General features: G+C 38.4%; 1 protein-coding gene and 1 long non-coding RNA gene across 8 annotated transcripts in view; both read left to right on the plus strand.

Moving 5' to 3' along the window:
* Positions 1-21,760, plus strand: part of PRDM2 (PR/SET domain 2) — a 99,682-nt gene extending 77,922 nt beyond the window's left edge. For all 7 annotated transcript variants that reach the window (XM_050931522.1, XM_050931518.1, XM_050931519.1 and 4 more), the window contains 3 exons: positions 11,767-11,871; positions 13,551-17,991; positions 20,157-21,760. In XM_050931522.1, the coding sequence (XP_050787479.1) occupies positions 11,767-11,871; positions 13,551-17,991; positions 20,157-20,169 (4,559 nt within the window). In that variant the 3' untranslated portion in view covers positions 20,170-21,760. The remainder of the gene's footprint in view (positions 1-11,766; positions 11,872-13,550; positions 17,992-20,156) is intronic.
* On the plus strand, positions 5,818-7,317 carry LOC127038733 (uncharacterized). The gene is made up of 2 exons (XR_007770773.1): positions 5,818-5,959; positions 7,254-7,317. It is a non-coding gene; the product is annotated as an uncharacterized LOC127038733 (long non-coding RNA).
* Positions 21,761-22,205: the final 445 nt, after the last annotated feature.

The raw sequence follows: 22,205 nt of genomic DNA on the forward strand, positions 1-22,205 counted from the left end.
GGTCCGCTGGTCCCGCGGCTTCGGCGGCCTGCGGGAGGTCCACCAAAGCCGCAGGACCAGCGGACCCTCCTCAGTCAAGCTCCCAAAGGCAGCCTGCCTGCTGTGCTTGGGGCAGCAAAATGCCTACAGCCGCCCCTAGCTATCAAGAGACTTGCCTGAAGCTTGTAATGAAGTATTGGAAGCCATGTTATTAACAAGAGTGAGACATACTTTCTTGTAATACCTGAAAATTTTTACAGCAGTTCTGACATTCTATAATACAGATTTGTTTGCTTATTTTAAGTTATACATGCTGCTCTTTTAACTTCCTAAGTGTCAACATAGATGTAGGAAACAATTTTTTAATTTCATAAAGACTGTAAAACTCAACTTTAGGTATTTACGTTCATTTTTTTAATTCCTATGCATAGGCCTGGCTAAAAATATCAACATATACCATACTGTGGTATTTGATTTAAAAAAAGAACCAGCTGTCATGATCCAGTTTGCAATTTTTGTATAACTTCCCTTGCTGCATAAAGAAAACAATATTTGTATACAGGAAAGAGAAATGTTGGTATCTTTGAAAGGTAAACTGCAGAAGAAACTAACTACTTGATTCCTATCAATATCCTTAAGTTACCTTTAGTTCCCAAGGAAAATGTTTTGACAGATGCCAGAGTTTTCAAAAGTGGGACTTTTTTTCCAATGCCCTTAACTGACTTAGGCCCACAAGTCGCATTGCCGTCAATGGCACACTTTCGAAAATCCCCCCACCTAATTTTAAGCTCCTGTTTTGAAAATTTTGGCCATACTCCATAGAATCCTTTTCCTGTTCTTTTAACTGGGAAAGCCATTTTGTTGCAAAACAGAATGCATATTTTCAGATCAGGATGTAAACATGCCACCAAGCTTAAATATTATTTTGTGTACTTAGAGTGTGTGAATGCACATAGAAAATAGGCATACAAAGTTGTGATGGTGCTTGCTTGTGCTTGTTTGCCAGATAGATCATGCCCTGTTAGACAAATCCTGTTCATGGTTCATTTAACCTCCTACTGAGTTGAGAACTGATACCATGTCAGGTTACTATGAAGCAGTTGTCAAATTTCAGCTGTTTCCCCTAAGAATCTATAGGCCGTGTTAGGAGCAAGTTCTCTTTTCTTCTTGATATCTGTGTATTCCTCCTACTCCCACAATTTATTTTTCCTCTGTTCAATTCCTAGTTGTGTAATAACTTTTTCAGTGCAGTTTTCATGTGAGTATTTTTTGTTTTAATGACTTTGCTGCTGCTTCTGTTTTTTCACTGTGTCCAGATTTAATCATGATCCAGTTTCCTGGGACATTTCTCTCATCTGTTGTGGTAGGACACATCGACCCACACTGATGTCGAGTTCTACCTGTCTGAACTTTTCTACTCTATCTTGCAAACATGTGATAAAGCAGGGAATTAAACCACATAAGTGTTTATCTACCCATTTTAAATAATTGGTAGAGAACAACAATCTGCAGCATTTAAATCATTGTGGATAACTAAGTTCCATGTATTCAGTAGTTACAGTAATTTGTGTATGTTATATTTGTATAGATTGGCTTTATGAACTAAAGTATACATTTAATGAATTGAATGAAACTACTGGCATTGTAGAGAGTATATTATCTCAAACAGCATGTTTGTTTTTACTCCTCTTCCTGTCATGAATGGCGATGGCATACAAATAAATAACACAGCCAGTGCATGAGAGAGGGCGCAGGATGTTCCCATGTCACTTCTTCCTGATGATTAAAGTACTGTGCAGGTAGACATCTTTCCATTTTTTATAGCTCTTCATCATAAAACAGTTCTGTTCAGAGGACCCTGTGGACATTTTAAGCTCAGTTTTTCAGGGATTTTGTGTAACTTCTTATAATGGTGATGTTGCAAGTCACTGTTTCATTTTTATATCATCTCGTGACACGTGTCACGATTTCATTTGTCCCATAGGGATTAATATACAGTTTCAGGAATTTGTGGCAAGATGAAATAGTGAAGTGTTAATTCCTAATGGTGCCATTAAAGTGTCCACCAATGGGTATCTGTAAAAACTAATTTAAACTTCCATAAGTCACTATATTTATTGACTAGTACATAATGCCTTTTGAAATATTGTAGATTAAACAATATATTTTGTTGTGTTACTAATTCTAAAATGTGCAAAACAGACATGAGTGCATTTGTAACCCTTCTGCTGCTTTTCTCCTATCCTTCCCATTTTTTGTTTGCCCTAATTTGAATGTCTTGTGTCATAGTTCAAATGTAAGCTCTTTGCAGGGAACATGTTTGGTTTTTGTTTCTTTGTGAGACATCCCGCATACTTTTGGATGCTTCAATAATAGGTAGTTACAGTTGACTAATTTCATCTTTTATATAGATTGGAAACAGAATCTCTGAGGATATAGCCTTTCCCTACCCATATTCCAATACTAATTTCTTAGAAATAGCACTTACCAGGCAAAATTATATTTGCTCATTTTGTTGTAAGTGATTCAGCAATTGCTTTGCAGTAGTAAAAGACCTTTGGGGAATACCTCAGGCAGTGCCATCACATGGAAAATATGACAAAATAATGTGACTTGTGGAATACTCTGGGCCAGCTCTGGTGTGTGTAATAAAGCCTGTATTTAGATGTTTTGGGTGTATCCTCCCAAGAAAAGACAGAATTCTCATAGTTATAATTTTGATGGACATTCATTGTATGATATTAAAAAATGCTGAGGTATATGTGTGTGAGGCTAATAGTTGGTGTGTATGTAATTAAGCTTGCTTCATGTGAGCTAAGAAAGAAATCTTAAATTCCTGGGTTGGCAGCAATATTTCTACAAAGTTTCTATTTCTTTTTCTGACATCTGTCATACCTATCCTCGTCTTCGCTCTGCTGAGAACCTTAAGTGTAATGGATTTAAGTATGTAGCTAGGAAAGAGTTGAGTTGGGTACAAGAGAAAAAAAAAACTTTGATCAGTGAAAGTGTATTCTTTTTTTATTGGTAATTGTAGTTTATTGCTATTGTAGCAGAAGACATTTCTCTCTTAATTGTGCTTTTGTGTTTTGTGGTGTTTAGATTCTCAAGTTAAGATGTTAAAGTGCCTTTGGTAGCAAATTCAATGCCTGTAAAACTTCGGCTCGTGCAGCATCTTAAGTTTTTGGGCCCAACAATTCCTATGGTCAGGTTTTGCACTTCGGTGACTTTTCTTTTTAATAGAGGACAGCTGAATGGAGCTCTCTCTGGAGCACTTCTCTAACACTTGACAAATTTGTTAGAGGCAGTCACTGAGCAAAGACAAGTATAGTTCCTTACAGCTCTCGAGGCTCTTGCCAGTGTATAGAGAAGGGACTGTGCACCAGACCTGTATTTAGGATCTCCATGTGTCAGGGCATTGTGGTCATTCTTCTCTTTACCTGTGTATATAAAATAGGCTCTGTACCAAGAAGTTTGAGCAGCTCCCAAGAGTAATGCTAAGATCTTCATTCTGAGCATGAGCTTATAGTTTCAGGCAACAGCTAAATTGTAAAATATATAAAAGATACCAGTATATTATTATATTTTTTATACTGACCGCTGCCTGTAACTCAACAGTGCTTTAATAGATGTTCACCAGGTTAATGCTGTATTATTAAAATGGTGTTGATATATTTTTGTGATGAGGCAGAATCTCTGAGGGTTTTGTGTGTGTATGTGTGTGTGTTTTTTTCTTGCTTAGTCTAGGAGCATTATTATTTTTATCTACCCATTATTCTTGTCATTATTTTCCCTTAGTTTCTTCTTTTGCCCAGTATTTGCATATCATTTTAAGTTGGGTCGATTGGCACCTGATCACCATTTTGCTGTGCAACAATTAGAGGAGTGGGATCACCTGGCCAGCATCAGACCACTGGAAACTCTGGACAACTTTTCAATGCCTGTTTGTTTTACAGAACTGGGAAGTGGGTGCAACATTCTATATTCGATCTTGGATGCTACATTTATGTGAATTGTCATGTAAATTGTCAAAAAATATTTTCCAGTGCAGCAATATTGGTGGATGTATAGATCAGCAGTGCTTCACATATAGCCTTAAAATGCAGGTTTACTTTTTTTTAATGTTAAAATGTTCACTTATTGCTAAGCTTTACATGTATTAATCTGCAGAATCTTGTGGCCTGGGGTGGGAGCAGGGAGAGGGTTCAGCAGATTTCAGTAGTCCTCGTGGTTATGTAACAATCCACTCACAGCATGTGGAATACAACATATACAAAATTTCCATAAAGTGTGAAAAATTTCCAGCAGTTTTCCAGTGTTACTGACTATAAGCAGCCCTTTTAACATACAGGCTTTGTAGTGAGTTATCAGTCAGAAGGTGTTTGTGATTTGGCTTTACTATCTCAGCAGGTGTTGTGATAGATTGGAATCAAAGGCTTTGAAAACAGGATTTCTTTATGAGGTGCGATATGGATAATGATAGACATTTCAAAAAGCAAATGCCAAGACACTGAAAGTGTTAACAGAAAGAAAATGTATGTTGATGGAAACGGTATTAAAGCGTTCACATCTTTACCAACTGCCATTTTGTCATCTGTTGATTTGTTCTCTGGCTTTCTCTCTTGCCACTAAATCTGTTCCCATCCCGCAGCATAGCCGCTGTTTAGGCCCTTCCACATTCAGAACAGAACGGTGCTAGGAGCCACATTGCTGCTAGAATGTTTCTGCATGTCGTCGTTTAAATTTTTGACCCATTCTGTCAACCTGAATTATTAAACACACAGAGCTGTATTCTAGACAGAGTTATGCTTTGCAACTCTTACAGTTTACGCAAAAATTAAAAATTGCGTAACGTAGCACTGTAGCATGTTCCCACCTGTATTTTGTGCTTCTCTTGTATGTAAGGGGAAGGATGACAAATTCAGAAGGAAGTAAATCAGGGTGAAAAAAGAGCTGGCTGTCCCTGTTTTACCTAGTTACACCAAGTTTGAAACATAACATTTATAAATAGAGTATTTTAAATCATGCAGAACTTTAAATTGCTGTTGTATTTCACTAACATGGACTTAATGTTTTTGGAACAGTCTCTTCTATTTTGGACATGGTCTTTCCATATAGACTCATAGACTTTAAGGTCAGAAGGGACCATTATGATCATCTAGTCTGACCTCCTGCACAACGCAGGCCACAGAATCTCACCCACCCACTCCTGTATCAAACTGGTGTCTGAGCCATTGAAGTCCTCAAATCATCGTTTAAAGACTTCAGGGTGCAGAGAATCTTTCAGCAAGTGACCCGTGACCCACGCTGCAGAGGAAGGCGAAACCTCTCCAGGGCTTCTGCCAATCCTCCCTGGAGGAAAATTCCTTCCCGACCCCAAATATGGTGATCAGCTAAACCGTGAGCATGTGGGCAAAGACTCACCAGCCAGACGCCCAGGAAAGAATTCTCTGTAGTAACTCAAATCTCACCCCATCAAATATTCCATCACAACCCATTGGGCATATTTACTGCTAGTAGTCAAAAACGAATTAATTGCCAAAATTAGGCTATCCCATTATACCATATGTGTAAACTGCATTTATATCTACAATATTCAACAGTTGAGATGGCTGCAGGCGCCTGGAGATTGATGTAATTCAATGTTACCTCCAAAATGAGGCAGGCAAACGTGACTGCAAAATTATTGTTAATGTGCATCTGTATTCTCTATATAAGCAGTCCTCTTCTGCCCATTCTGTTGTTACCCAGAGTAAAAATAACGTGCACTGAGAACTGAGTGTAGTGGTTATGGTGTAGTCTGGAGAATATGTGGACTGAAATGCGAACTCTTGCCCTTTGTCCATAGTAATTATTGCTATTCAAGGTTCCTTTTAAGATGAAGTAGCTTCTCCCTTGTTTTTCAGGGGAGACAGGATTTTTTGGCAGTCATTCTCTATTGTGTGCCTCAGCAGCAGCACGTGTGTAGAGTGTTTTTTCTATGGTAGGTATTTACACATAGCCAGTAGCAATTTGATATGTTGATTTCAGACTTCTAGGGAACTTTTGATTTTCAGTGACCAGTGATTTTTGTTAAATATTATCCCTGGTTCTTGGTGTTGAGAAGTGTGTTCTGTACTTAAAATGATCAGAGCACTGTTTGAGAGAGAGAATTATTAACTATGAGATTCACATATTGAGTTATGGCGTGCTCTGCATCCCATTGAAGCCTTACTATTTTAGTTAGGGTATCCCTTTGAGACAGCAGCACCTTGGTAAAGCTGGTAATGTTTGTTGATCTTCTGCAGCTCCAATTTTAGGAAAAGATGGAGGTTGATCCCCCCAGCACGTGTACCTTCTTCCATCTCTCCAAAAATCACCATCAGCAGAGGATGCAATTTACGGCAGCTTTTTGCATATTCATAGACTATCAGGGTTGGAAGGGACCTCAGGAGGCATCTAGTCCAACCCCCTGCTCAAAGCAGGGCCAATTAGCAAAGTCCACATCAGCATAAATACTGTAGATTGTTTTGAGGCTGTTCTCCTGGTCTGAGCTATAAAATGTTAGGGATAAATAGAGAGGGTGCTCCTTTTTCCTAAGTACTGTTTAAGTTCATCTGACACAGATTGATTTCTAGACTTCTAGGGACAGCTCCTCAGTTAAGTTCCTAACTGTCAGGGTGGTTAGAGACTGGAATAAATTGCCTAGGGTGGTTGTGGAATCTCCATCTCTGGAGATATTTAAGAGTAGGTTAGATAAATGTCTATCCGGGATGGTCTAAACAGCATTTGGTCCTGCCATGAGGGCAGGGGACTGGACTTGATGACCTCTCAAGGTCCCTTCCAGTCCTAGAATCTATGAATAATGTAAATCAGTGGAACTACATTGATTTACATCAGCTGAGGATCTGGCCCAAAGTTAGTAATGTAGGATTTCTTGCATCTATGTGGTTAGATAGTGTAATGGTGGGCAAGCAGTCGGTGCACCCGCCCTGTTGCTGTCAGAATCCTGGATGAGTGGCAGGAGAGAGAACGGAAACACAATTGATATTAACCGAATGTGGCACGGAAAATCAAAATACGCAAATTGTGGCCATTCCCCTTTTTGACCTTTGTCGTTGTAGGCAGTGTAGCTGTTCTTCATCTGTTTCTTTCATTCAGTTTTCTCTAGCATCCTTCCTTTGCAATTCTTTTTATGCATATACATATATATTTAATTCTACCTTTCATTTATTCTTTAGTCATTTTGTTTCCATTTCACTTTCCCTGTGTTTCATTCCTGTATCTTTCTTGTTTAGACCAAGTGGAGGATCCAGCTGGCAGTAGCAGCCATGTAGGACCCTTCAGGAACCTGATGGTAAGTGCACGTGTGTACTTATACTCAGGCTTCCACCAGGTTCAATACTGTATTTTTTCCCCTCTGTAGTCTTCTACTGGTCTTGAAGTCTTAAACTACCAGAAAATTAAGGGGCAAAAATTCATTAGCTAATCATTGGTATCAGTTCTTATCAGTGCTGTGGACATTACTTTTGCTTGGAAATGTGTTGGATAAAATATGCAAGTCTTTGAGAGTTGTGTTACTTGAACACTTTTATAAGCAGACCAGAACCTGAAAAAGGCAAGATGTGGCTAACTGCTGTATTGTATTTTAAAAACAAAAACAAAAAAACCCTGTTGAAAAGCAATAGATATTTCCGTTACTCCTTGGAAATTGATCTGACTAATCTAAAATTATATATACATGCAAGTCAGCTTGTTAGCTATTCTGAGTAAAGGCAAGTAGGTGCCAGATGAATCTTCTCTCAAATGTATTTGTTTAAAGGCCATGAACTTGAAAATGTTCCAAGTATATCAGCTAGGGTTTTTTTTAAAAGCAGGAGGCTTTTCTAGAGGGGGCTTGGAAATTACCTTCTTTTCATCCTGGTATTGAGAGAGGAATTTTTAGTAGCCCATAAGCAACTAGATGACGCATTAATTTTAGCCCTAAGTAAATAACTTCAGTTATGAAGACTGCTCTTCTTTTGTTTTCTCAGGTCATAGTAGTAGTTTGAGGATTACATTTTTGGTAGTGTATTGTATAAATGAATGAAACTTGGGAAAGTTTGCATTCTGTTTATCACTTAAATACAAAAGCAAAGCCCTTGTGATTGTTTTCTACATTATTTACTTAGCGCCTTAATCTTAGACATGCATTGTGATAATTATCAGAAGTGAAGAGTTAGTTGTGTTCCCAATTCAAAGGTTTTATAGCAGTCACATTAGAAGTGGCAGTATAGGTTTAAAATTCCCAGTGACCTGTTCCACACTGTTTTGGAAATAGTTTGTCTACTATAGCTCCAGCTGCCACAGCATGTAGGGCAGGCAAAATATAGTCCTCAGCCACCGCCGGATTTGATGTGAAGGTGAGGCTCCTAGAGATTTCAGGTCCTGAAAATGTTCCTTTATTAGAGTGGAATGCCTCCCTGTGTGTGTGTGAGAGCAGACTGTGGGTCAGAAGACCTCAGAACACTACATATCTTGACATTTGGACCAAGAGACCCAATTTTTCTCTTCACTCCCACTCCAGCTTCACCAGAAGGTGAGAGAAGGAACTGTGGAATTTTGCCTGTGCTCTCAAAATTCTATTATTGGGTTTCAACCCATACGTTGTTTCAAAGCCCATTACAGGCAGTGTCCAAAGGATACATAATGGCACTTGGTGCGTACAGTGGTTTCTAGAATTTATTGCAGTGAACATTTGAGCCTTTAAGAATGTACTGAAACTTTGTATTTTTTACTTTTGGTCCCAGAGGTAAGTTGCATCAATTAAACTTGCTGTAAGCTTCAGCAGGGATGACAGGTGTGTTAGCACAGATATTTGGATGTGTACAGCTCTGAAGCCCTTTGTGCGCAGATAGGGAATTGCATTAAGGATCCTGGCTGTGGCTCCTTTTCTTTCAAAGGTTATCAGAGGTTCTGACTAATGGCATATAATATTGAATTGCGGAGCTTGGCAGGTAAAGATGCACAGAGAAACTCATTACGGTCAGTCGGAGCATCAGAAAGCATGCTGAAACGTCTGATTAGTCTCCAGCTACATTTTCCCAGCACTTGATAATGATGCCCAATTTCAGGTCGGTATGACAGGGACGTTCTTAGAGACAAAACATTATAGTATTTAGGGGTAAGATGAGGTATAAAGCTGCTCAGCTGAGAGAAAGCGTTGCATAATGTATGATCCAGAGATGGCCCCAAAAAATATTGTAACACATAGTGATCTCTTCATCTGATAGAAATCTGTTAAGGTAAAAGAAAACAAGAAAATAACCAAAAATGGAATGAAACACAATTATAAAGCTATATAGAGAACTGGAGAAATGCTGGACAGCTAATTAAACCTATGTTTGTCAAAGAAGAGGGAGAAACTATAAAATTAGTTCATACATCAATGGTGTCCAAATAAAAACTAGTAATTCTTATTTTCTCTAGTGTGAAGCTGAGCTTTCTTTGATCTTTAAACTTTTTTGTAGGAAGGTTAGCATGCTTTAAACATTTCAGTAGGAATGGAGAGGAAAATCTTTCAGTAAAAGATGTGCAAAATACCTGTAAGAGTAAAGGAATAATCTCAGATTTAAGTTCAAAACAGTTCATGTAAGGCAAGTCCAGTGGCTTGTCAGGTAGGAGTAGAGTGTGGTGCTAAGTGAGAGACATGGATTCCACAATACATTTCACATCTGTGGCCGGAAGGTCATGCATTAGAAAGGTAATGTTTTGTGTCTGAGAGACCAGACAGAGGATGTATTACTTCTTTTGTAGAGTTACCATTCTAGCAGCTGGGTAGATAGAGGTTGCTGTTTTTAGGGCTTGCATACAGTTGAAAGTTAATTCAGATTAAGGTAGGGTGTGCATTTTAAAGTACTGTAGCTAGTGCTGAATAACTCCATATGTTGACAATCTTATTTTGGAATAAGAGTTCCTTGTTCCTGTTTCACTTAATCCACTTCTGAATAACTCCACATGTAGACAAGCCATTAGCTGCAAGGGAAATATGTAGCATACATCAATGTATCAGAAGTGTGAGATTTTTTCAAGGATGGAAAGTTTACCCAGAATGAAGATGTAAACAAACATTTTTCCACCTTACGTATACCTGCGAGAGCCCATCTCTTACCCTTTGAATATCATAGAATTGGATGAAGAGAGACCATATATAGGAGCAGGAGGAAAACTCTGGAGAATATACCCTCAAAACTAATTTGTAAATGAAGTTTCTATGCATCTTTCAAATCATTGGCTAAGTCTTCTGATAATTCCATATTTGGGCCCCTTTCCCCCCAGAAGGCCTCCCTTTGCAGATAGTGCACACACAAATGGAGAGCAGCATGTTGACTATAGTTAGAAAGTTGTATCTGACCTACATTTCTTTTCTTGCTACAGCTTCTTGGACAGAGAATTTCTCTGTATTCTTTTCTATCTCACCTTAGCTATTTCTCAGGGAGAGAATTGTTTTCTCATCTGCAGTAAGCATGTCTGGTTCTTAAGCTTTCATGATAGGTCTTACTTTCTAAACAATTCCTTTTTTTCCCCCCTATTCTCTTAACTTTGTGAAGTGTACCAGAATGTGCTGCCCAAAGGTTACATGCGGCATTCCCAAGTGAGGCCTAACCAATGTCTGATAGAGCAGACTAGCTACCTGACTTGCTTTCTGGTAGTGTTCCTTTAGTATTTTCTGGTTTTGTGTCAGCATTGCATTATTCGTGTATATTATGTTCATCATCCCTATCTTTCTGTAATTCTGCTCACTAACAGCTATTACCCAATTTTATATTTGATTACTCTTTATGTAAACCGCTTTATAGTTACCTTTATTGAATTTCATTGATTTAATCTTTCTCCAGTTTGTAAAAATATACTGTATTTTAATATTTTCTTTTGGCATGTTTATAATCCCTCTGCTTTTTGTATCACTCTCTTCCAAGTCATGGTTGAAAAGAGATGTAGAATTATTTTGAAAACCTACATGTGGAACCCAGAATGGAACCCACATAGAATACCAATTGACAGCACTTCCCAAATTGACACTATGCATTAATGAGTGCAGTGACATTGTAGCCATGTTGATGCCATGATGATAGAGAGACAAGGTGAGTGAGATAATATCTTTTATTGGACCAACTTTTGTGGTGAGAGACACATCTGAAGAAGAGCTCTGTGTGAGCTCAAAAGCTTATCTCTCTCACCAACAAAAGTTGGTCCAATAAAAGATATTACCTCACCCACCTTATTGGCTCAGATACCATTAATGCATAATATCATCCTTTATAGAAGTCTTGTTTGTCTGGTATACCTATGAAGATGTCAGCTACCTGTATCTGATGAGTTAGTTGAGTGACACTGCATTTCTTTTATCCTCTTTATGCTGTCAGTGAGAGAGAACTAGTTCAGCTTGTTTTTGTTTCTGACAAACTCATCTTACCTTGTACCGATCATTTCATTTTTCTCTAGGCATTTATTGCTTATTGCTTTATCAGTTATAGTGACAGGTATCAAGATTAAATTTGCTGAACTGTTAATTTCTTGCAAGTCACCTTCTTTTCCTTTGTTCTGTGCTTTGGCCTTTAGCAATCTTTTTGCATACACTTAATGTACCCTTTGAATGTTGCTATCCTTTTTATTGTGGATGTGCTATTCATGTTCCTCAGGAAAATGCAGTAATTATTCAAAAATGTGGAGTTTCTCTGAGGCTGGGTTTTGAATTTTGTCACTCCAAAAAAAATTTTAAAAATTGTTGAGCAGCAGTAGACAGACTTTTTTTTTTAATTTATTTTTCAGGGAAGAAAAAGGAGTGTAAAAACAAGGGAAAAAAGGCAATAGATACAAAGCCGAGAAAGACTGATTTGGATTTTACTTCCACAGACATGAGGGAGTCTAAAGAAGGTAAGATTTTTTTTCCGTTATCTCATATGAATTTCCTTAGGTATCTTATTGAATTAAAGGAGGATACACACAGAGACCAGCAGCACTATAAAAATGTTCATACTGCATGCCCAGCTATCTTGTACTGTTAAATAACTTGAAGTTACTAGTTTCACGTTCTGAGAAGTATGTCATATGTTCACACCTTGTACAGTGCAGAAGAGTTAGCTTAGTACAGAAATTAAACATAAAATCCCAAACCCTCAGATGGAGCATAATAAAGAAGTCCTTAGTTTAAATTTAAGTCTTCTGAAACTTAGAATTAGGATCAAGATGTAGTACCAAATGACTTTGGGAATCATGGTATAATTTTGTGATATAGCCACTGGCTGCCCTAGCCCTTTGCCCAGCCATTTGGATTGCTATACAATAGAATAAAACAAAGTGCAGTATAACGCAAACAGAATAGAATTTTTAGAGGTGGTCTTTTAACACACAAAACGATTGATGCAGTCTACCTTAAAGGTGACCTGCAGACCATATTTTTCTAAATTGGCTTCTGCCCTTTTTCACTTTGTGATGTATATTTTAAAGGCCTGAAGGATCTTAAGATATTTTCCTGATTGTTTTTTTGGTTTAGAAATATCAGGAATGTAAAGTCTGTCTTCCCTGGCTTTGTTGTTGGACCAGTGGGAGGTATAATTGAAGGAGGTAAGGGCAGCATGTAACTACTGGCTTCGTTCAAGATCTTTTCCTCCAACTACCCTCTGACCAACCCACTGAAAAATATCAATCCTGGGAATCTGACACCCCCCGCCCCCTGATACCCCAGCATTCCCAAGCTAGACATGTAAAAGAGGTAGAGGAATTTTTGCCTTAACTGCATAGCTGCTCTGCTGACACACTCTGCTTGTCCACATCATCATCAGGATAGCTGCATTCGCTTCATCAGTAGGTATTGATGATGTCTGAAGGCCGGTAAATGAAACTGGCATACAAAGGTGCCTTCAGAGCCAGTTTACAGCAGCAAATGATGCTCAGAATGTATCTGATTCAAAAAAGGATGGTCTTTGCCTGTGGCGATTCTACCGCTACTCAGGAAACAGAATTTAGAAAATGAAAAATAACAAATTGAATCCAATAATATGTTTTACAATGTGTTTTAAAAAAACCAAACCCAGATTGGTGTATTATAAACAAAATTTAAAGTAATTTTAATTTTCAGCCAAACTCTAAAACTTATTTGACTGAATATTTTAGATGTGTGTCCAGGCAGAGTTCAAATTTAAGATCTTGTTGCCCTAAGTTTAAAAATGATGACAAAAGTCAGTTAATTTCATCTGAGATTTTTTGTTTTAATACCCAAAAATACACAGTGAAATGTACCAAAACCATGCTCTCTTTCTTGGAAGAGGCTTAGCTGGCCACAATGTTAGCAGTAATTCTGAGTTTCTCAGTGTATTGAATGCAGTCCCTTACATATTGGCCAAAAAATTGCAAACAGGAAAATGTGAATACAGGTTTTTGTTCTAAACACTACATTTTAACAATAGGAAACAGTAGCATTCTAGTACTCCTTAAATATTGAACATATTGGCAACTGGGGGTGGGGACAGGGGTAATGAAATTATTATATTGTGGAAAACTTGCTAAATTCACTAATGCTTTTCCTTCTCTTCCTCCTTTTCTTTCTTTCTTAGACCGCAAAGAGGAAGATGAAAAGCCATCTGTTTCTGCTGTGCTGTCACTGGAACAAACAGCTGTGATTCAGGAGATGGTAAATCAAGATGTTCTTCCAAAACTAATGATCCCCAGTCCTACCAGTGAGCCACGAACAATGCCTGAAGACAAACCAGGAGCAATAACTTGTGGATCAGATGATTTGGAGGAGGAGGAGGAGGAAGAAGAGGAGGAGGAGGAGGAAGAAGAAGAGGAGGAAGATGAAGAGGAGGTGGAAGATGCTAATTTACCTGAAGAAAGCCCTGGAAAAGAGCCTACAGCTGTATGTGAAGAAAAGCTAGAATCTATGGAAGAACAAAAAAGCATATCGGAAGAATCTCTAGAGAGCTCCCCGAAGAAAACACTGGTTGTAAAAATTCCTAAAGCAAAAGGTGTATCTAATGGTGACCTCCAGGAAACATTTATGTTTCCCTGTCAGCATTGTGAGAGGAAGTTTACAACAAAGCAAGGACTTGAACGCCACATGCATATTCATATATCTAGCGTCAATCATGCTTTCAAATGCCGATACTGTGGGAAAGCCTTTGGCACTCAGATTAATCGACGAAGGCATGAGCGGCGTCATGAAGCAGGGCCAAAAAGGAAACCATTCTTAACACTGACTTCGGCCCCACAGTCTGATGATGTTGCTGATGGACAGACATTTGCAGATGATGGTCTTAAAGATGAATTAAACGTTTCTAATCTTGTGCAAGACTTTGCAGTCTTGGATTCTGAGAAGGTCTCCCAAGAAATGTCAAATTCTACCCTTGTTGAGAACAAGGAACCCAAAGAATTGCATCCTTGCAAATATTGTAAAAAGGTTTTTGGAACACATACAAACATGCGTAGGCATCAGCGTAGAGTTCATGAGCGTCATCTTATTCCCAAAGGTGTCAGGAGAAAAGGATTCATTCTTGAAGAACCGCAACTTCAAACTGAGCAGGCCCAACCAGCCCAGAGTGTGTATATAGCAAGTACAGAATTAGAAGAGGATGGTGAAGCCGATGACATATATATTATGGACATTTCTAGCAATATCTCAGAAAATTTAAATTACTATATTGATGGTAAAATTCAGTCCAACAGTAGCACTAGCAATTGTGATGTGATTGAGATGGAATCCAATTCTGCAGACCTGTATGGAATAAATTGTTTACTTAGTCCAGTCACAGTGGAAATTTCTCAAAATTTAAAGTCTTCGCAAACACACATGACTGATCTTCCTAAGGAGCCTTCTAGCAGTGGAAGCAATGAATCCAAAAAGAGGAGAACAACCAGCCCTCCTCTTTTACCTAAAATAAAAACTGAAATAGATCCAGAACCTATAACTCCTTCATGTTCGTTACATCTTCCTCTTAGCATTTCAACAGCTGAGAGCTTACCTTTTCACAAAGAAAAAAGTGTTTATTTGTCGTCCAAGTTAAAACAACTTCTTCAGACACAGGATAGTAATAAGATAACTCCAGCAGCAACTGAAATCCCTAAATTAGGTCCTTCTGCTACATCTTCACCCATTTTGCCTTCAGTATCTAGTAGGTTCAAAAGGAGAACCAGCTCTCCTCCCAGTTCTCCACAGCATAGTCCAGCACTTCGAGACTTCAGTAAACAAGGTGATGGAAAAACCACGTGGAATGATACAGTTCTAGGGTCAAAGATGCCAAAATTAGAAAGTCACAGCAACTCACCTGTATGGAGCTTATGTGGGAGGGAGGAAAGACAGACTATGAGTCCTCTGAGCTTTGATGACTATAAAATATCTAAGGAATGGACAGCAACTCCAACTTTTGGTAGTGTGTGCAACCAACAGCCATTAGATTTATCTAGTGGTGTAAAACAAAGGTCTGATGTCAAAAGCAAGACTCAGGTTCCTTGGGAATCAGTGTTAGATCTAAGTGTGCATAAGAAGCCATATAGTGACACTGAAATTAAGGAATGCAAAGAAAATAATTCAGTGCAGCCAACATGTAGTGGTATTAAAAAGAAGAAACCAACCACATGCATGTTGCAAAAAGTTCTGCTGAATGAATATAACGGAACGGATGTAGCTACAGAAAGCACACCAGATTTGATTTTGAATAGAAGCCCAAGTCCATGTAAATCATCAGTACCCCAGCTTGAACCTGATGTCGATCCTGGTCTGTCAGCACCTACTGTTGAGTCCCCTTCTCATAGTTCCCCTGCTTCCCCTTTACCTCAGACATCTGCTATATCCTCCTTGTGTCAGCTGCCCCCTCTTCTAATGCCAACAAATCCTTCCTCCCCACCACCTTGTCCTCCTTTGTTAACACTTGCTACACAACCCCCTCCACTCCTTCCTACTGTTCCTTTACCACTTCCAGATGCCTCTGCCAGTGTCACTCCCACTCCTTCGTGCCCATCACCACTCTGTAACATTGCTGCACAGTCCTCACTTCCAGTCCTTTCACCTACAGTTTCTCCCTCTCCATCTCCTGTTCCTTCTGTTGAACTTTTTACTACTGCTTCACCTGGTCCTCCAAACCTCTCCTCCTCGTCCTCATCCTCGTCTTCCTCTTCTTTCTCCTCTTCCTCCTCCTCTTCGTTTTCCTCCTCCTCCTCCTCCTCCTCTTCTTCTTCATCATCTCCTTCTCCTCCTCCTCTTTCAGTAGTCTCTTCTGTTGTTTCCCCTGCTGATCATCTGGAAAGTATTCTCCCCGTAATAGCTTTTAAACAAGAGGAAATGGAAAGTGAGCACCTGAAGCCAAGAGAAGATCCAGAGACTTCAAGTGAAGCAGATGTAGTTCAGGAAACGTTCAGTAAAAGCTTTGTGTGCAATGTCTGTGAATCACCTTTTCTTTCTATTAAAGACCTAACTAAGCATTTATCTGTTCATGCTGAAGAATGGCCCTTCAAATGTGAATTCTGTGTACAGCTGTTTAGAGAAAAAACTGACTTGTCAGAACATCGCTTTTTGCTTCATGGAGTAGGAAATATCTTTGTATGCTCAGTTTGTAAAAAGGAATTTGCCTTTTTGTGCAATTTGCAACAACATCAGCGAGATCTCCATCCAGACAAAGAATGCACACATCATGAGTTTGAAAGTGGGACTCTAAGGCCCCAGAATTTTACAGATCCCAGTAAGGCAAGTGTAGAACATATGCAAAGCCTACCAGAAGTTTCCTTGGAACCCTCAAAAGAAGAAGAGGATGAAGATCTAAATGACTCCTCTGAAGAGCTTTATACTACCATAAAAATAATGGCGTCTGGAATAAAGTCAAAAGATCCAGATGTTCGTTTGGGCCTCAATCAACACTATCCGAGCTTTAAACCACCTCCATTTCAGTATCATCACCGAAATCCTATGGGTATTGGAGCCACTGCTACAAATTTCACCACCCATAATATTCCACAGACCTTTACTACTGCCATTCGTTGCACAAAATGTGGGAAAAGCGTTGATAACATGCCTGAATTACACAAACACATCTTGGCATGTGCCTCTGCCAGCGACAAAAAGAGATACACGCCCAAAAAAAATCCAGTACCACTGAAGCAGACTGTGCAGCCTAAAAATGGCATGGTCATTATAGCTGGCACTGGGAAAAATGCCTTCAGACGAATGGGGCAACCTAAAAGACTTAATTTCAATGTTGAGATTAGCAAATTGTCTTCTAATAAGCTAAAACTAAGTGCATTGAAGAAGAAAAATCAGCTTGTCCAAAAAGCAATCTTGCAAAAAAAGAAATCTGCACAGCAGAAGGCAGACTTGAAAAATAGTGTATCTGAGTCAGACTCTCACATCTGCCCCTACTGTAATAGAGAATTCACTTACATTGGAAGTTTGAACAAACATGCATCTTATAGTTGTCCCAAAAAACCCATCTCCCCTTCCTCTAAAAAAAATTCATCCAAAAAAAGTGGTAGCTTCTCATCATCTGCAAGTGGCGATAAAGGCAACAACCAGCGCAGGCGAACGGCAGATGCGGAGATAAAAATGCAGAGTATGCAGGCTCACTTGGGCAAGACGAGAGCACGAACCTCAGGACCTGTGCAGATTCAGCTGCCTACTGCATCCTTCAAATCAAAGCAAAATGTAAAATTTATACCTCCAATTAGATCCAAAAAGCCAAGTCCCTCTTCAGTGTTAAGGAACTCCAGCCCTGTAAGAGTGGCCAAAATGACTCACATTGAGGGGAAAAAAACTAAAGTGGTAGCCAAGAATAATTCTGGAATCTCAAGCAAAACATCCCGGAAACTGCATGTCAGAATACAAAGGAATAAAGTCATTTTGCCAAGTAAGTCTGCTGTGGCAAACAAGAAAAAGACAGACAGGTTCAGTGTAAAATCTAGAGAGAGGGTTGGAGGACCTATCACTCGGAGCTTACAGCAGGCAGCTAATGCAGACACAATAGAAAACAAGAGAGAAGAGAGCAGTACAAAACAAGAATTAAAAGACTTCAGGTAAGCTTTTAGCTTCAAGTTGAGTAAAACAGCCACATGTTGCGTATGAGCTTTTCAGTTCCCTGGTCTTTTTTTAGAATTTTTCTCAAATTTAAGATAAAGAAGGTCGAGCTTTGCAGAACTTGCAGCTGGATCTGTTGTTCAGTCATGCTGAGCTACACTGCACATACTTCATCATCTCTGCATTTTGTCCAATCACACCATGAGATCATCCACAGAGAGATGGAGCAAACTGAATTGGAAGGCCTGGCAAACACATTTAACAAAATTTGTATGTCATTGGATAACATGACCTTGCTACAACATATAATGTGCAGTCAAACACAGTGATCATAGATTTAACACATAGTGGTTCTGTATGTTAAGAATCATGACTGAATTCCTCCATTATTTACCCAGATATTTTGGATCAGCTATTGTTTATGTATTGCCTTCATAACATAAAGAATAATACAGGAGTATAATGAAAAAATAAATAGAGATAGTAATAATACAATGGGTTGGTCAAAATCTGTTAACTACTTTCCTCAGTGTATAATTAAGGGCAAAATGATCTACTCCACTTTTAGCTACCAGTTAGAATGGAAACTCATCAAGCCCAAAATTTGTCAGCAAGTTGAACCTGAGTAGAAGTATTCTCCACAAAACATAGCAGAAATCTCTCAAAGGTTTTTGGGAGACTGACTAACTCAGGCTTCCCCACTCTACGTGGCATTTTCTGCCAGCAAACCAGTGGGGAAGTCCTGGGTGGAAATTCATATGGCTTCCTGGTCCAAACCTCTCAATCCCTCCAGAGGAGTTGTGAGGTAGGTATTGACAGGGATTCATGGTCAGCATGGTATCTAATGGACTCTTAGGCACACGTAGATCCTAGGCAGATTGCACAAGAGTCTAGCCTTCTGCATAGGTGCTTCTGAGATCATTGGGAATTCCTGTGTATCTAGGGATATTAGGGATATCCATTGATGGAAATCTCCTATCCTTTAAAGCTGTTCAGCCCCTTCCATCCTGGAGTGGATAATGTGGTGGCATATTTACAACTTCAAGGCCACTGAGTTTCCCCGCTCAATACTACTTCAGTTCTTTTAGCAGTGCCTCCCTCTTTGGGTGATTATTGTAAACATCAGATGTGATGGACAGAAACTGCCTGATCTTACATTTTTTTCTTCCCAAGTTAACTGTTCCAAAATTCATATAGGGGAGAGAGCTGTCTGTTTGTGTTCTCAGGGTGTTTTTTCTGGTTGCAGTACAGTGCTTGTGATTAAACAATAATGCAGACCTTTAATTGTTAATGATCCTTTGGAGGAAGTACAGGTTTCAACACAGGCGCATAATTCCAGTGGGCAAAAGGGGAAATAGACTCCAGTTACTTTGAACTGTAAACAAATAAATCAATACACACACAAGAAAGAGAAGCAGAAAAAAATTTTTGAATGTCAGCCAATTATACAGAAAAGTGTCTTCAAAGAGCAAGAGAAACCAGCTAGCCCTAATTATCTCACTACATCAGTGTCTCTGTCTTGAAGAGAGGTCTGTAAAACTGTTTTTAGTAACCAAGGATTTTGCATGAGACATTGTACTAAAAATCAGTAGAATTTGGAGCCAGAGATGTATATCCTTGCATCCAGATTAGCTATTTAATAATGTACATTGGAAAAAAAGTGATCCTTTGCACCTTGTTTCAAAGTGTTCATGGCATGAATAAGGACTTAAATAGAGTCAGCTTTGACATTCTGTCATTTCCCATTGCAGCTTGTGTTGGCTGGTCTTAAGGATAGTTCAGCTAAAAAGGAAGTTTGCTGTTTTGTTTTAGAAATATACCTTTTTAAATTCATAACCCTGGATTTTATTTGCCTGCTTATCCTTGATATTTATGTCAAGAATCAAGGGTTTCTTGCCCTAATACATTAATTGATGCCCTACACACCAGGCATCAGTCGGCAAACTTTGATTCTGTTCTGCACACAAGCATTTCTGTGTTTTTTTTTCTGGGAAATCTTAATTAAGTACTTTTCAAAACCATCTGCTTCAGTAAGCAATTGTTTGTCTTCAAGTCCACTTCTCACACTTTGGTTTGTGTTTTCTTTGGAAGTATATTCAGTTCATAAACAGCTTATACTATTATTTTTGTCATTTATCTTCAGTTTTTGTTTCTTATTTTCTAGGAACCTCCTGTAAAAACAAAACAAAAATCCCTAAATGCTCAATTTAGGATAAGCACTACGAACATGGATGTGAAATCCATCAAGCTTGCGAAACCAGCTGAAACTGACTCTCAATCATAAAATGCAGCTGATTGCCTGCAGGCTTCTTGCTCCAATGTTTAGTGTCAGGCATATGTTTTCTTCATTGGTGTCTGATACACACGCTGGGCTATAGAATGTTTTACATACGAAGAGAAGGGTACTATTAATAAATAAAGGAAGGAAGCAATATGGGCTAAACTGAACAGAATCTGCTGCCTCCTTACTGATAGCTCAGATTTCTGGTTTTGCCCGTATCTTGATGAATGGCATACAAAAAGACATTTCAGCTTAAAACTTTGCAAAGCAGGTTCCTGTTTTATCAATAGTTCGTTGTAGAGTCAGGGACGACAAATGTTGCTGCACTCAAAGTATTTTTGTCATGTATTGAGTCTCCTGAAGCTTTTCTTTTAAATTAACTAGTGGAGAGGAACCTAGTGTGACAGAATTTTCTCCTTTTCTCCTTCCACCCCTACTTTTGTTTTTTGTTTTGTGTTTTGTTTTTAAGTCTTTTAGATGCCCAGCATAGATGTGGGAAAACCAGGTTTGGGAAATTCATAAAATGTCCTATCTCCTATTTATAAATACAAATAAAACTTTCTTCTTATAGAAATGAAATACAGGCACCAATTTCTGAATTCCATATAATTGGATACTGTGTACTATTTTATTAATAAACAGGCCAGAAACGGGGCTGTGTAGGTGTATATTTTGAAAGATAAATATATAATTACTGTACAAGGTCTGACACCTCATTATCTAATAACTTAAAAGCAACAAATTAACTTACTGCTCATAAAGAGCTCTTTGTGGAAATATAATTTCTCATGCCTTTATATACCCTGCCGGATTAATGACTCAGTTGATGGAAAGCAGCTAGTTTCATTATGCACCCTCCCCCTCTTCTCCTCCCGCCCCCCCTTAACAAGTAATCTACCTCTTAAAATTTGTAGTTTAATACTTGTTTGGTGAATTTGTGCCACTTCCACGTTCACTATCATTCCCATTTTGTTACATTTCTGTTATGGGGACTTTATGTTGGAATATTGTATAAAGCATTTGTAGCAAGTTTAAAAAAAATAAAATATTTAAAATTATTTAAATTGTTTTGGACACTTCAATTGTATTATATGTGATTTACATTTTACATTAATTTCTTTTTGTTTTTTGTTTTGGGTTGTTAATCTGGAGAGTGTGCCTGTATTAAAGTTTGCTTTTAGTTATATTTTCTTTTGTTGGAGAGTGATATAAAGATTATTCTAATGAAAACATTAAAAATTACAATTTGACATACAATGGGGTTGTCCTTGCTTTTAAACATTTTTGCCTTGTTGGATATATTTTAAGTGCAGGCAAGCAAATGAAGAGTGGTTTTGTTTTGTTTTTCCTCCAGCATGAAATAAACGTTGGAAATCTCTCAGATGTATAAGATCTCTCTGCTGTTGCAAGCACTTAATGACCAGCTAGATGGGACTACCGTGGTACATTTTATATAACTGTAACCAATAAAGTAAACTTTTTAAAAACTTGTGAAGAACTTGCTTTTTGTAGCTAAATGTGGACTACAAGAAAAACATCTAGAAGGAATTAAGTAAGCTTGCGTCCTTTAGATAATAACACAGAGCTCAGCAAAGCAAATGTACGTGAATCCTTCAGAAGGGTTTGTTGTTGGTTTGGATAAAATTAATACCTTGAAATAATACCACTGCAAATGCAAGGACATTAGACTTGTGTAATAATCAGTGAATTTTTGATTTTTTTTGTAAGAGGTAAATAAAATATTCCATGTACACAATACTTAAAGTTTATGCACTGATTGTATTCCTAATTTCTGAAATAGTTTATCACAAAACTAAATGTTAAGATTTATTGAACAATTTGGATTTTTAGAAGTTACATTCCAAAGCAAGGAGGAATTATGACATGCCTGATACCCAACCCAAAATCTTCCAGTAGTATAGCTGCTACAAT

Source organism: Gopherus flavomarginatus, chromosome 21 (assembly GCF_025201925.1).
Source record: "Gopherus flavomarginatus isolate rGopFla2 chromosome 21, rGopFla2.mat.asm, whole genome shotgun sequence".
NCBI classification, from domain to species: Eukaryota; Metazoa; Chordata; order Testudines; family Testudinidae; genus Gopherus; species Gopherus flavomarginatus.